At 39.9% G+C, this 16,767-nt stretch overlaps 1 protein-coding gene across 3 annotated transcripts in view; it reads left to right on the top strand.

The window, feature by feature from the left end:
• Window positions 1-16,767, top strand: part of tanc2a (tetratricopeptide repeat, ankyrin repeat and coiled-coil containing 2a) — a 114,419-nt gene that overhangs the window by 58,629 nt on the left and 39,023 nt on the right. For 2 of the 3 annotated variants that reach the window (XM_056752319.1, XM_056752320.1), the window contains one exon: window positions 11,114-11,296. In XM_056752319.1, coding sequence (XP_056608297.1) covers window positions 11,114-11,296 — 183 coding nt within the window. Of the gene's footprint in view, window positions 1-9,010; window positions 9,082-11,113; window positions 11,297-16,767 lie in introns of those variants that run through there. The other variant, XM_056752321.1, reaches the window with a different exon arrangement.

Below are 16,767 nucleotides of genomic sequence, written 5' to 3'. Positions count from 1 at the left end.
ACTAGGCCAGTGTTATATATTTTGTTCAGCTGAGTACTTACAATATCTTAAATGTTTCCAACTACTTGTAAATCGTGAGAAAATCGCCATTCTAAACAGTGACATGGGGCTGTGCAGTCGCCTGTCAATGGCGTCATATCCATGTTACCATTTGTTACCCCCTTTACTGACGTAGATACCGCATGACGACAGTGTCGTGGACAAATGCGGAAGTAGTTTCTAGCAAGGCCACTAGCTTGTTTCAAGCAGTCACTTATTTATGGTCGACAATTATACGCAGCATTTTTAAAATCATTACTTTACCTTATCCGCTAACATGATTTCCCATTCCCGTCTGATTGATGGCTATCAGCGGTGGAGTTGAAGACAACAGATCCCATCATTCCGCACCCCTCACAGCGTCATCAAGCTACGCTATTGCTGTTGTTTTGATCGTTTTTACAAACCTGTTAGCTAAAGGGTCAGTCAACAATTTTTTTAATTCTGTTTCTTTTTTCATGATCATGTCATTCAAAATGTATATATGACTCTTTCTTCTGTAAAACAGGTTTGAAGATATTTTGAGAAAATGATGTCTCTGTGGATGTCAGCGGTGTTGTTTGGTTATATCTCCTAAATATCTAATTTGTCTTCTATAAGGAACATACAGGTTTGAATGACATGAGGGTGTGTAAGTGATGGAAGAAGTTTCATTTTCTAGTCAAATATATTTTGATATAAAAGGTGACCTAACCCCTTTAAAACTGAAAAACAAGCCATCTAAGACTGGTTCAAGGCTTTTTTTGACCAGGCTGGGTAAGAGATGCACAGACCCATTTTGTTCTTGGTTGAAGGGCTCTTCTGTCTTCTGTGTCCACAGGGGTGCAAAGGGAACAACAGCTTGGTGGGCTGTTGGATTTTTCCAAGCGTGGGACCGTGGGCTAAGACTGGCAGGATTGCGAGAGTGCCAAACACTTTAGATCTTCGGTTATGAGTCACTAAAACATGTTTTGAGGGCTGAATTACAATTAGATGATGGAGACTACATATTCTGTGCAGTACCAGAGCTTTTAAAGGCAATGTTAGCCGTTTGGGCCCAAAGATATGGTCATATAATATTTCTGCCTTGCCGCCATTCGCCGTTCCCACAGAGATAAGCAAGCTGGTTTACGTGTGTAGGATTATATAGTGCCTACTCGCTTACTCTCTCTCTCTCCTTCCCTTTCCACCCTGTCTCACTGGGCTGGGTTAAGCTAAATTGTGCTGACACAGCATATATACAGGATTTATCATTCCATGGCTGTTGCTAGTCAGATCAAACAGAGTTGAGGCTCACAGTTAGGTCATCCTCATAAAACTCACTCATAAGAGCCCTAAAGTACTCCTTGAAATGTAATATAGCAACGTTATGAGACCTCAATTTACTTCTATAATCTATTTAAATATAGCTGTTGTTTGGCAACCTGAGAGCTCTTTGTCATATTATAGTGATCTTATAAAGGTGGGTCAGTGTATATCACACTACAAGTTATTATTTGGTTAAATGAATCAATATTTATGAATAGATTCATTGAACTCAATAAACTGGCAACCCTGTAGGGAATGAACTGGCAACCCATATGGTTACCTACATTTATGTGACATCTAAATTTATTGGTATTAATGCGCTAAATAAATCTATAATTATAAACAGAATAGCCAAAGGCCACAGTTTTGCAGGCTTCTACAATAGCTTGTAGGGGGTGAACTGGCAACCCTGTGGGGAATGAACTGGCAACCCCTTTGCTTGCCTAAATTGATGTGACATCTTAGTTTATTGAAATTATATGGCTAAATAAACCAATATTTATAAAAAAATAGCCAAGGGCCACAGTTTTGCAGGCTTAAACAGGAGCTGGTAGGGAGTGAACTGGCAACCCTGTTGGGAATGAACTGGGAACCCATATGGTTACACACAGTATGTTACTTTTAAATTCATTAGTATTATTTGGCTAAATAATCATTGCGCCTTGCCAAAGCTGTAACTGGTGAACTGGCAACCCATACGGTTACCTAAATTGATGTGACATCAATATTTATGAATAGATTCAGTGCACCTTGCCAAATTGCACAATTGTGCAGGCTATAGTTTGGCGGGAATTAACTGGCAACCCTGTAGGGATTGAACTGGCAACTTGGTATGGTTACCTGTATTAATTTGACATCTAGATTAGTTTTAAAAAATACTTCACGGTAGGGAGGATTTACTGTTATTTGTTGGTTGTTGAACTAACCGTGATGCGCATCATCAGGCAGCTGAGCTAGACTTGTGATGGCTCAGTTTAGATGAAAACGGCCTCATGTCTCGTGAAATGAAAGTGAACACCATCTCACTGTTCCAATATCTCTCCTGCAGAAGTCTCTATGTGACCAGCAAAAAGACTAAATTATTTAGCAGTGGCAGACTACACCCACGGATCACATTTCTAGATGCACACACACTCGCTTCTGCAGTACATCTGTGTGTGTGTCCTCTGTGGATGCCTGAACCAGTGCTCGATAATAGGCTCCCTTTCAATGTTGAGCGAACGTCAACCAATTCAAGCAAGTGTGTCCGGTCAAGCGTTGTACAATTCTGGGGGGAATAGTGTAGAAACAAAGCCGTTCGCCTTTTCCTGAAATTTTTGAAGAGCGTGTTACACAATATCCAAGAAAAGAATAGAGAGTGTTTCTCTGGAGTCATATAATAAACACTAACTATATTTCTTTTGAAGCAGGTTTTCACTGACATCTTGCTAGACTGAGTTTTGTGACACTGTACGCAGTTGTTACCATAATGGCATAGGCAACAATCCACAGAGCCTTTGCTCTTCTTTATGCATTTTTGGTACAATACATTGCGGTACAAAAAAATAACAATATGATATCTAGAGATATGGCATTATTTTATTTATGTCTGTTTGTATCCTATGGTTGGCAATGGCAACATAAGACCTGTCAATACAGAAATCTGATTAATGGACATAAAGGGGCGGGAATCGTTTGGGAATTCTTAGGGTCGCGATTCGATTCAGAATCTATCCTTGTTGTACTAATTAGCATATTTAAGATGTCATTGTGTCACGTTTGCGCTCAGAGTCAGACTAGTGTTTGTACTTTGGCCCCTACTCTATGAGTTCCCACTGCCCAGGAAAGCCATTTTTTATTTACGTACTCTGCTGTAAGACATTGCAAAAAAATACATAATAGTAATATACGCGACTCATAAGTGCTGTATGTTAAACGACAGTCACTTCCACCCATTTCCACATCGTATGACACGATCATCATACATATACATTGAAAGAGCATTTATTTTACCAATATGAGTGTATTTGCACTAACTATCAAGTCAGCTGCGATATAGTAAATTAAATGCGCTGTTTCTCCCTGCCACTCACAATTCAGAGCAGATGCGGAGAACGACCATCCTCTGTTTATCTTGCAGTTTAGTCGCACAGGGCTGAATGTATTTGTCTTTCTCTCTTACAGTGGCCCTAACAAGCAGGGTTTCTGCCAATCTCATATTAATCTTGAGTATCTATAGAGTTGTATTGCATACTTTGTATCTTCGAAGAGTATTTAGTTCGATCACATTTATAAAAGATTGATATAGCTGTACGATTACTATCGAAATCATACGGCGCGTGCGGGGGGGAGGGGTAGGCTGAACTAAAAGACATTGTAAAACAAAACGCAGACATCAGTTTCACTCTTGAAACAAAACTCTTGGCAAACTCTTGGCAAGTTGACCGTGTTAAGCATTAGAAGACAGCTCTTTTAACTTGTAAAGAAGTCAGAATACACGACTCATCATTCCAGCACCCCTTTAATCTGGAAAGTTATATTTTGGAAAAAATCTGTTCATTTTTCAATTATTGTTTAAAATATTGTGATCCAGTTGTATCTTGAACCCATTATCGTGTATTATTATGTTGTATATGTTGAGTAATGTAGTGGGTGTGCTCTTTATTACTTACGGGAAACATTTTTTGTGTGTGAGGGGAGCGAAAAACATCACACGACTGGGGACTGTCTTAACGCGTCCAGATCCGTCAAACAATAGGTGTCAATGAGCTCTTAGTGTGATTTTCTCGCTCAAGTTGAAATTTTTCAACTTCTATGGAAGACATTCGCATCGAAGGCTGCAAGTAGGGGTGGGCGATCTAGAAAAAAAATTCAAATCACGATTTTTTCCAGATAGATCACGATTCACGATTTTATCGCGGTTCTTCTTCAAGTTGGTTTTAAGACTATTTTGCAAATTAAAGGGGCTTCAATACAGCCAAACTAAGTCCCCATATAAAAATATACTCTTTACCATTTATATTATGAAGAATATTTTAATCAAGTTAATATTTAATGCAAGTGCAAGACCATAAATCAGCTGTTAGCAAAAAACTTTACATTTTGAATTTTGTTTTTCATCTTGTTGCGGCACTCGGAGTGAAGCTGTGGAATGGACGTGGAGGATAAATATTTTTGGCTGGGTATTTCGTAACGTGGATCTACGACTTTGAGCAGTTTTTTAAAGCCCTCATTTACCACAGTCTTTATGGGAATCATGTCTTTGGCCAGGTAAAATGCGACCGCGTCAGTGACATCTTTCCAGCGCTTGCTCGTTCTGTCTTACGGATACGTGGTTTTTTTTCTCAAATGGTTCTTTCGGTAAAGTCGTTGTTTAGGCCTTTTAGTTTCCGTATGCTTGGTTGTACCTGATTTACTCGCTTGGGATCCCTTTATAATTTGACTGTCGGCATACTCTTTCAGTCCCTTTTATTTTGAGGTGGTTAAAAAGGTTCGTTGTGTTGCCTTACGACGCTCGAATCTTATCATTGCCACATTTGCAAATAACTGTTGTTTGGGCCGTGTCAGTTGGGGAAAACCCAAACCATTTCATTATTACTGATGGAGAACTTTTTTTAGGGACCAAGTCCTCCGTTTTTCCCTCCATCTTCACTGACCGCGTCACTTAATCTTACTGAATTCACAAGCAACGTATACGAGCTTGTTAACATGGCGCAATCTATCGCAAGTATGTTGACGAATTCTATAGAACACTACTATATAGGACGATTTAACGATTTTCCAGAAAAAGTGGATCGTGCAGTCATTTTAATCGTTCGCGATCTAATATCGTCATATCGCACACCCCTAGCTGCAAGTTCTCTTTTGCATTGACTTTGTATGTAATTTACTTGCACAAATCGCTTAATTTACGTTTGGACTGAACCCAGCATAAGTCGTTTTAAATGTGCATTAAACTTCTGTACATGGGAATTTCTGATTACTCATTTCGACTCACTTCAGTCAGATCTTTCCAGATTTCTCCAAGACGTGATCAACCAGAGTGTCATGAAATGATAATCTGAATGTCGATCTGTGAATTTATTAATGAAGGTAGTATCTCTGGGAATTGCCGAAGATCTCCGAATACGCAGTGTTGCTGTAGAACTGGGCCACCATATGGAGCAATGGCTCTATTCCACGAAACCACAACACACGCAATCATCCGCAGTTGCGTGTAGCAGCACAAGTGCAGTCGCTGGGTGGCTACGGGAACATGGATTCTACAGAGCGTGTCAGTTTAGGTCATTTGAAATCCTTGTCCCCGGGTCACAGAGCATTTTAGAGCTTGAGTTTGAAGATGGTAGAACACACCAATAATGTTGGCAAATTTCCTGCCTCTAGCTAGAGAAACCTCATATCAGTCTCTGACCTGATTGGTTGAATGCCATGTCGAGTGGAAAGGGCCTGCAGGTGGGACACATGCTATCTGCAGGCGAAACTGTGTAGATATAGCATGGGAATAGATGTTGGGCCTGTTTCGGATTAGATGCGCTGGCACACAGGGTTTGTTTGTGGCATTTTAAAGGGACAGTTCTCCCATAAATAAAAATTCTGCTGTCATTTACTCACCCTCGAGTTGTTCCAAATCTGTAAACATTACTTTGTTTGATGAACACAGAAATTGTTTTTGGGAAGAATGTTTGTGAACAAACTGTTTTTGGGCACCATTGACTTCCATACGCTCTTAAAGGTGCTCAAAAAGTTCTTCACAACGATGCCGTAGGAGAACCACTTTGGGTTCCACAAAGAACCATTCAGTCAAAGAACGAAGAAATGTCTTTCTTACCTTTTTATAATCTAAAGAACCTTTTTTCGCCACAAAGAATCTTTTGTGAAACAGAAAAGTTCTTCAGATGTTAAAGGTTATTTTATGGCATGGAAGAACCTTTCGAAGCAACTTGTTTAAGAGTGTAGGTCATACTTATGACAGAACATGCTGTGTGATATGACATCGGTGCACGCATGCTCTTGTCATACCACATGACATCTGATCTTCAAGACTTTAATTGAATCTCTTGATGCTATTCATTTCATACAGAACAACAAAGGTCTCTGTGGGGATGTATGGAAAATTATATTGTTCTCTCTCTTTTTCTCTTTCTCTCTCTCTCTGGCTCTATTTCCCGGCACTGTCAGTGTGGGCTTGTGTGACGAGTGATGGTTCCTTTCCAGGCTCAAGGGCACTGGGCCGATCCAGGCTCAGATTTAGTGGGGTGTTTTGATTAGGCGAGCAGGTTCTGCTATCAGCCTACATAAATTAGAGAGCAGCTTTCTGAATCACACTCAATCCTCCCACCGGGCTTGTATCGGCTCATAACCGGTGTGTGTGTGCGTGTGCTGAGACACCGTAAAATACGTTTGTAATAAAGTACAAGAGGATCCGAAGTATGCGGTGATTAGCTCCCGGTCGTTGTTGGTCATTTACCCTCAATGTGTGTTCTCTGATAAGGGGGTTTGTCGCTGGGTGTTAAAACAGGACAGATAAACTCTGCACCTCCGAGTCACCTTTCCATTTGCGCATTGCACTTTTCAACCAGACGTCTTGAAGCAGATTGAGTGTAGAATGGGGTGCTTAATCCAACAAACAAAATAGGAACATATTCATGTTTTGGCTTACCTAGGCAGCAATTGATGGAATATTGTAATTCATTATGAAACGTTGTTCATTGCCAACAGATTGGTTTAATGTGGCACAATAGGGGCTACTTAAGGGAAAGAGACCATACATTTTTTGTCTGATGTTAGCACATTGCATTCTGGGATTGCCTTTCTCTCTCTCACACACGCACACATCCCAGTTTATACCTCATTCACATTTCTTCCAATGAGTGTACTTTCATCTCCTTGGGGAAGTGGTTGGCAGTGTTTTGCATCTCTCCCCTCTAACGGCAATAAATCCGCTTTTCTGATTTGTCCATGGCTTGCGTCGTTTTCTTATCAAAGATGCAAATGCTATTTTTGTGTGTCGTCACAGTGACACAACATCCGCCAACAGCTCTCAATGTCATGTGATGGGCAAACTCCTAAGGTTCTCCTGAAAGCAGGTATCCTTTGGTTACGTATGTAATTTCATTAAAGTAGTGGTGTGCTTCAAAATATGCCCCCATTCACTTTCCATAGTCATTTTTATTCCTACTATGGAAAGTCAATGAGGGCTTATTTTAAAGTAAATTACTCCTTTAAAACATCTTCTCATTTTATACAGATAAATCATAACTAGTGAAAGTTTTATGACAAGACCTCAGACCTCAATATATATGATTTGTGTGTACCACATCATTCATTGCAATGGTAGTCATGACATTATTCTAACAACAACCCCCTCCTCCCCACCAACGATTTAAAACCATTGGCTTTAAGGGACTGTTCATTGCTTTCAGACTAAAATCTTGTATCTCCAAGAGTGCCACTTAACATGAAATGAAAAAATGAATTTTTCAATAAGATTGACAAGCTATTTTTAATACTTTTAAGTGGTTAAATACTTTGAAAAACCCAGAGACAAACAGAAAGTGGGACCAAGAGTGATTATTTATGGAGAAAAATATCATGTAAAAGAAACAAGCAAGGATTCTGTCTGCTAAACATATTTATTTAGTCCCCGATTTGTCTTTCAGAACGTCTTTTCAAAAACAAATTACAAGAGACAAAATAAAGAGATTGTGTCAGTAACTACTTAGTAACTGGTTTATGTAACTTAATAACTTAATAATCCCTTAATAAAAGGTAAAGTAAGGGGTTATTCTTATTTTTTTTGTCATTTAATAACTGTTACTTCTGATGTAATTAAACTAAATACTGTGTGTTATATGAGTGTGTGCAATAGTGGAATTGACATCAACATTCAAAGTCTAACTTTAAAATCTGTGCTTTAATGTTTAATTTTCAAATTCGTTATACTTAGATAAGTAAAATACTACTTTATGTAGTTTTATATTACATATTTGAAAGAATTAAAAGAGCCGTTTCATGTTGAATCACTTAACTAAGCAAGGTTGGATAGGATATACAGAGTAATTAAATACTTTTTAGAGAGAGTAATTAGTAACTAGTAATAAATTACTTTTTCAGAGTTACTTACCCAACACTGACTGTGTACGTGTGGTTGTTAGCAGGTGGGTGCTTCATTCATCAGTATTTCCTCTCCATTTCTCTCTTCCTGTCTGTGCCATCTGTCGCTGTGGCCAGACTGGCCGCAACATGGGCTCTTCCTGTCTGACGCCATCCTATGACGCAGCCGAGTGGACATGCTGCGAAGTCTTCAGTCCAGATCTCACACTCATACAATCAAAGATTATTTAATGTACTCCTACAAAAATGAAAGCAGTATTGCCACCTGTTACAAGAGTCACTCCCTAAATTGTGTTGGTGGGTGCCGTGAAAAAAGTTTTGGCATCTCACTACTGTAAAAAAATCTATATGGCGATGTAACACAGTACATAGTTGGGAAGGAAGGAGGCGGGAACCGGCGAACGTTAAACAAACTTTTAATGAAAATAAACAAACAATAACATTGAAGTAAAAGGCCAGCAGCCTCCAAGAACATAAACACAAACTTAACACATGTCCAGGCCTGGTCCTCTCTCGTCCGTAGTCCTGTCGCTCGTCCTCTTATGCTCCCGATCTCCTCCGTGATATATGATGGACCCATGTGCACACGGATGCAATCACTCACGCCACCGGCCCCGCCTCACGGCTCTCGTCCCGCCTTCCTCGTTACAGGCGACAATAAAGGTAATTTTTTTTAGCATGACTACTTATTTAGCTGAGTACCCTTCAGCTTTCCTGCAGACTGTGTGCGTAAAATAACCATTCGGTGTCCATTCTGCATTGCAGTAGCCGAGTTTGACGCTGTGTTTATAAAGATGCAAGACACGACAGCTTTACGTCTCTTTTAAATATGTTTAATTCTTTCTACTTGTGAGAGTGTTTAAAGAGTCAGCTTAAAGGTGGCTTGAACCATGACAACTGCCTCATTTCATGAGTGAAATGCTGTTTAAATGCTGTCTAGGTAGATAGCTGGCTATGTTTAAAACGGGCAAAAAGCCATTTTTTATTTATTGTCTCCTAGCTCTAGCGAATAACTAACCGACTGCAATTGTTCCAAAACGCCGCTATCTGCTTTAGTTTGATGTAGAGTGGGGAGAGAAGAAGTGGGCAGCGATTAGATAAGAACCGTCTGGCCGTGAGATGAATGTAGGGTGGGGCTGATGGATGGAGATGAAAATGAAAGGAAGAATCTGCAGTGGAAGAGAGGGAGAGAGAGACTGTTAAGAGCGTAAAAGCGATGGCTTGACATCAGTCCAGAACCGCACCCAATGCAAACACACACAACAGACACACACACACACACACACACTGATGATTTACACAAGCTCTCTGAACAGTAAATGCAAGTAGTAAACTGGGATCTGATCTCTCAGGTCTGATAACAGTCACATGCAAGTGATTAAATGTCTTCCAGCACCCTGCTGCTGCCACGAATGAAATTTGGAGTTTAATTGGTAGTTAATGAAAGATCCACGGTGGCATTTTGATGTCGCGCAAATACTGTACACACCTGCCTGTATTGACACGGTTCTTTGCCGTTGACTGACAGAGATGTGCAAAGATTTTGGCGTCCAGTGTGAGAACTCTGGTCTTGATATCTGCGTATTGATCAGAATGTGTTAATATGTAAATATAAATATACAACCAGGAAAAAAATTGGCCACGCTTCAGACACGCCCTCAGTCAAGCATTAACTCTGACGCTCCGTTTGATCCTTGCGACCTTCCCTCGCTACCCTTGTCCCGCTCTTCTTGTCACAATGACAAACTTTTTTAAGCTGAAAGCATACAAATAATTTTATATGGGAATCAAAATGTCCAAGCTCCAAAAAGTATGTTTGTCTTTTATTAAAGTAATCCAAATGACTCCAGTGTGTTAATAAAATATATTCCAAAGCGAACCGATACATTGTTTAAGATTTGAAGCTGATTTCATAAAATTCGCTAGTTGCACATGATGGCGCCGGTGAGCTTTTGGGAAGCTACTCGGCAGATTAGTTTCAGGTCGTATAACAATGTATGGAAAAATGAGGATTTTTGGCTGACAAATATGGGTGTTTTTTTAGATCAAATATATATCAGCGATATTACAGATCCTCTTTACATTGCGGAGCACTTCATTAAGCCAAAACAACAAGATGGTGATAGACGACCAGAAATTAACCTGCCAATCCTGGCGCCATATTGTGCAACTACCGTATTGAAATGCAAACAAGCAGATCCAAGTGCTGAATGTGAATATGCCGGTTCTTCTTACTGTATGACTGGATTTCATCACAAGATGTATAAAACCCAGAAAGATTTCAAATGTGGCTGTATTTGTATATGAATCGTTTTATATTCATAACATTATGAGAAATATTTGTACAATATTTAGCGTGCTAAAACGTTTCTGAGGAGTCTTAACGTGTCAGTCCACATTCAAAACAGAAAGTATATCTGACAAGCGTGACAGCTACAAGCGCTAGACAACATGTTTGAAGTGTCTCAGTCTGTGTATTTCTATATCTGGAGCTTTGTATCTTGAGGAACAGTGATAGCAGCGTGTTATTAAGATGAACTGCGAGAGTTCGTGTTTCTGAGTCCTCACATATTTTGAGCTGCTCCGATAGGCTGTGAATCTTACCAGCGCATGTGCAGTTCATTCTGGGATTTATCTGTGCATGTTTTTCTGTGTGTTTGAGGTTTCTAAAACCTCTCTTTCTTTACCCCTCCAGGCAGTGACTCCACAGAGGGCGAGTGTGTGTTTGAGGGGGATTACGCCGTCCCTCCTCTCCCAGTGACCGAAAACATGCAACACATTCGCATCATGGAGGGTGTGTCGCGCTCTCTCCCCTCCTCACCCCTGCTCTCCCACCAGGCCCTCAACATGCGCCTCCAGCCCCTCAAGAGACTACCAGGTAATGCAGACACACAATGCGCATGTGTGCTGCTATGTGGTTTAACGTTTGTGAAATTTGTTTGGGTGTGTGTGGGATGCATGTGTACTGTGGGTTGTGATGCGATCGGTGAGTGCCACCTCCTGTTCTCCTCTTGAGAGCTCACGCTGAATGCCAAAACTCCTGCTGAGAGCACAAACGCATCCACCTTACACACTGGGGAGAGCGTGAACGAGTTTTTTTGTGTGAGAGGAAACATTGTGTACATGTTACACCGATGGATGTGTTGAGTGTGGAAAATAAGCTTCTTTCCGAGAAAGTTTGGGGCTGTTTGAGAATCTTAGGACGTATTGAAATAACAAAAATCTTGACAGGGTCTGAACTGGTACTGCTTAAAAAAATTAAAGGCTTTGGTTAAAACTAGTAACTTTGTATTAGCACCTATTGTATTATTGCTCCTGTATGACATAATTCGCTTTGGATAAAAGCGTCTGCTAAATGACTTAATAAAAATAAAATAAAAATAATAACAAGCAAGCAACAAGATATGAAAATGTACAATACATAATCGACAATATACACACTTTACACTATATACATACATTTACCCAATATACAATAAATAAAAGACAATTGTACACAATATACAGTACACACATTTCCATAAAATACACTATTGGTACACTATTGACCACCATAGTAGGAAACTACAATTTTTTTTGTGGAAGCAAAAATGAATGAGCTGTGTATTTGTTTACAAAATGACTTGGAAGCATTTAAGGAAAAGTTTGAGGAAAAGATGAGAAACAAATGCATCAATTGTATTTGTGCATTGTCACTTGCTGTTCTGAGAGACTGCAGTTCTCTCAGCAGCCACAAGGGTGTGCCGGTTTGATTCTCTCATTGTAGTTTCTTTGCTTCATTCTCCCTGTCATTCTGTTTGCATAGATAGAGGCTGAGCTTTTTTGCATGCTATAAATGTCACAGCTGACTAACAAATCTGATATGACAAATTCATTTCATTGTAGTTACTTTGTGCTGAAGAGTTTTGATTTGTTTCTTATAATGATTGAACATATTTAGATTATTAGCAAGGTACAGATTCAAAGTGGTGCTTTTGCAGGAAAATAATGCTTCTCTCGATCCACTATCCTCCTATATTTCTCTATAGTAAAAGTGGCATAAGACCTAAAATTCTCCCTCTTATATCCATCAATGTACTGACATCACATTCTCTGGTTGTAGCCTCTCTTTCACCTCCTCTGCTTTTCTCTCCCCCTCTCAAACTTGGAGCTCTGCCATCTGTGTTTCCATCCACGCATTGTTTTTCTTACTCTTATCATTTCCGAGTTGTTCCACTGAGCGCGTCCAGTCCGGCCTGTCCACGGAAGCCCCTTCCCAACACAATGACCTGTTTTCACTCTTTCTCCTGGAAGAGGGACAGCACAGAGAGTGTGATTTCCTTTTCTTTCCATGTCCTGTATTGTTCTTCCAACCCGGTGCTAAAATGAACCCTGGCTCAGGGTTCCATTTCCTCTGCCAGTAATATTCATTTAAAGGAATAGTTCATCCAAAAATGAAAATTCTGTTATTTATTCGCCTCACCTTGTTCCAAATCTTCTTTTTTTCAGTAAAATGCAGAGAGTTAATTTGGAAGAGAATCCTGGCTCTTGTCTTTTTTCTATAGAATAAAAGCATATATGGCCTTGGCTGGTACTGTCAAGCTTTAAAAAAGAGATTTGTAAAACTATCACAAAACTGGTTTGTGTGACTTGCTTTTTTATCTCAACCCTACAACAAATTTTTGTGGTTGATTCAGTACACAAACCTTTAATTTAAATTCTACTGCAAAACATAAAAGAAGATATTTTGAGAAATGTCTTGGTGATTTTGTGTCCGTAAAATGGCAGTCAAGTGGCGCTGTTGTTGTTTGGTTACCAACATTCTGCAAAATATTTTTGGTTGTCCACAGAGAAAGTCATCTAGGTTTTGAATATCAAGGTGATGAATAAATGATGAAAGAATGTTCCTTTTTGAGTGAACCGACCCTTTAAATACTTCATTCACAAATTGAACTGACCTGGTTCTTGAGTTCAACCCGAGTTCAACTTTTTGGGTGAACTATTACTTAAATATTTGATTTCATCTTCCGAAAAGCACTAGATGTGTTCCACTTGGCCACTAGCTATATTTAAATACAGCTTGATTGTGTCTTCAGAGAACCATATCAGCCAAAGTTAAACTAAATTCATGTCCGTTAGATATGCACTGCTGAAATAGGTTCTGTCTTATTTTATACCGTACAACATGCTTGTGTGTGCAGCCTGCGTGCGCATGTGTGTCTGCGTGTTTTCACAGCCGTTCTAATCTTACATAGGCCTATGCTTTATTAGTCACGCTGAGCCTCGAGTCTTTTTCCCCCACACCACACTTCTACTGTACACTTTAATGGGCTTAAGATAAAATCAAGTGTCTTTGTGTTAAATGACTGAAGCTCCAATTACTGATGGGACTAAAGGGAAATCTTGGCTCACATCATCTCATGGCAGTCCAGATGGATGTTCTCGGTAACCCGCTCCGGAGTTCTTCTCCAAATGAAACATTTTCCCCCTAATTTTTTTTGGCCAGAATGAGTTCTGGAGCTGGAGGCAAGAACTGGAGGCTTCTACACTAATGATGGCAATCATTGCCGAGTGACTGCTTCCGTTCCGGTGACTGATCCGTGACCTTTGACCTCGCAGTTGTTTTAACCGGCGTAATTACACTAATAGTTAACATTCTGAAGGTTTTTAATTGGATACAGGTTAACTCAAAGCACACTTGAGAAGCCTTTAAATGTATTTTATTTTATTTATATATTATATCATAATTGTATTAATTATTTTATTCATGACAACAAACATTTTTCATTTTTTAAAGGAGGGATGCAACCGTGTTTAAGCATTCCGACTTATTTACAATATTAAACATGCAGGCTTCTCATGCTTAACATGGTCAACTTGTCTAAAACGAGTTGGAAGTATGGTGTAGTATTTCTGTGGTTGATGCACTCCCCCAGCACTCCAACTTGTTTCAGAAAGTTTTTTATAAGTCTGGATCCTGTTTCGTAACGGGGATCTTATCCCTTTTATTGGGCAATTCTCCCAGAAAAGCACGACAAGGCGAAAGAAAGAGCCCGCCCACGCGCCAACTGATGAGCGAGACCCGCTTACCATCAAGATTGTCTGCGCTTTGTTAAGATTGGCTGTGGTGTGGGCCCCATTACTCTTGTGATGGAGAAGTTGAGATGTGTTTGTTTGTTCACGGCATTTCAGGGATGGATGTTATATAAACATTGGATATAACGCTGGATTTGCAGATCCTTTGAAACCGATAGATGGAGCCATCTCAGCGCTAAAATATGTCGGACATGAACAGCATGCAGTAAGTGAAACTAAGTCATGTATGTGTTTTCTTGGCAATCGTGCAGGTACGTGCATAAGGTACACCAAACGAACTTATACAATTGGATGATGTAGGGCTGGCTATTGTGCACTCGTGATTTAGTTTCTCCCTCCGGGGAGGGAGAAACTAAATCACGTCATATTTTGACGTGATTTAAATATGGACGTCATATTTTTCCGGAAATAACTGTACAGCTTTATCTATCTTCTGTAAATGTGATAAAACCAAATACTCTTAGATACAAAGTATGCAATACTATTCTATAGGTACTAAAGATTAATATGAGGATGGCAGAAACTGCGTGTTATGGCAGCTTTAAATAACGTGTCATGTTTAGATATATTAATCTCTCACAGTTGAACATATGGGCTGTGAGTGTCCATATGGGTGTCAGTATATCACATGGTGTGACTCCGCCTCCTTTGCTTTAAAGGGATACTTCACCCATTAATGAAAATTCTGTCATCAATTACTCACCTTCGAGTTGTTCTAGATCTGCATACATTTATTTGTTCTGGTGAACACAGAGAACGATATTTGGAAGAATGCTTGTAACCAGATAGATTTTGCCCCCCGTTGGTTATAAGAATTCTTTCAAATATCTTTCTCTGTGTTCATCAGAACAAAGAAATTTATACAGATTTATAACAAATGGAAAGTGATTAAATGATGGCAGAATTTTCACTTTTGGGTGAAGTATCCCATTAACTAACCCCTCTCATCATGACAGCAGCACCTTTGAATGAGTGACATCGTGTCTTCCTGGGCTCTTACAGCATAATTTACTCCATCTCTCTCACTGATTCTCTCGCTCGTCCTTCTCACCCTCTCACTCTTTTTGTTGCCTCTCCTCTGCAGGCTGAAAATAGCCCTGTGTTTTTGCGGCTCGGGGGCCGCAGAAGTGGGATATAATTGGTAGCACGACACCTCCTCGTTTCCGGTCCCAGGTGACACTTTGACTTCCATATGTGCTATGATCTAAGTTCTCTCTCTCTATTTCTTTCTGACTCTTGCTCCTCCTTCTTGAAAAAAACTCCTCGCGCCTCTTCTCTCATCTTGAGCATCAGTTTCTCAGCATCACTCCAAAAGATCCCTCATCTCAGCAGGAGTTTACTTAAAATTCAGAGAACATGCCAGTGAGTTTCTGTATTCCCAGGACGAGTTGTCAATTTTGGATTTATCTGTTTACAAGGAAGGAAGAGATGTCAGGATGAAAGCGGTGAGCACCTTGTGTCAGATTATCACTCGCTCTGCATCTTTACAGACTCGCATGTTTCCAACTTTTTATTTGTTATGTAAGTGTTTACTAAGAAACAGATATTTCTTATGGGGTTTAAACTTGATTCGTAATTTGTGATATGGACATGAATGGAATCCAAAATCATTTCGGTTCTTGAGGAGAGGTATAATATGCAACGGGACACTTTGCATAGTGATGATGTCGCTTGGGAGTGGGTTCTTTTCACTTTGTCCAGCAACCATGTATGTACCATATGTAGCAGTACCCTAGCCACTACACTAAACTCCTTAGCAACAGCCTAGCAACCACCTACAACGATAGCATCATGTGGGTGAGTTTGATATGAGCATCACCATGAATTCTTCCCCGGGTACTAAATTATTGACAGATTTTTTCACACTGCCGTTATTTAATTGAAGTTTATTAAGTATATGAAAAGCTAATTATACATTTAATATACAATACACATGATGTATTTGTGGTCTTCCCCTTGGGATGGAAATCTGACATCACCCTAGATCTAATCATGCCAACGGTGGACGGCATCATTTAAGATGCCTGGTCTCCAGGGCAACCCTTTACATAACATGGCTGCATCATATAAAGACGCCTGTTGACAGCTGCCATCCGGTCCCGGGTGAGATCTTGTCACCGGGGACATAAATGAGCCGTCAGTCCTCATTAGGAAGAAATCACAGTGCACGAATTGTGATTTATCAGTTCTGACGGGTGATGAGTGCGTGGACCGACCAGCTGTTGTGTCCAGAACGGAGAAACAAGTTTGAAGTGTTCTCTTAGTAAGCATGGG

The sequence above is a fragment of the Triplophysa dalaica genome, chromosome 7, assembly GCF_015846415.1.
Source record: "Triplophysa dalaica isolate WHDGS20190420 chromosome 7, ASM1584641v1, whole genome shotgun sequence".
Taxonomy (NCBI): Eukaryota; Metazoa; Chordata; class Actinopteri; order Cypriniformes; family Nemacheilidae; genus Triplophysa; species Triplophysa dalaica.
The sequence above is the reverse complement of the archived record's forward strand: the minus strand, read 5'-3'. Positions and strand labels throughout refer to the sequence as shown.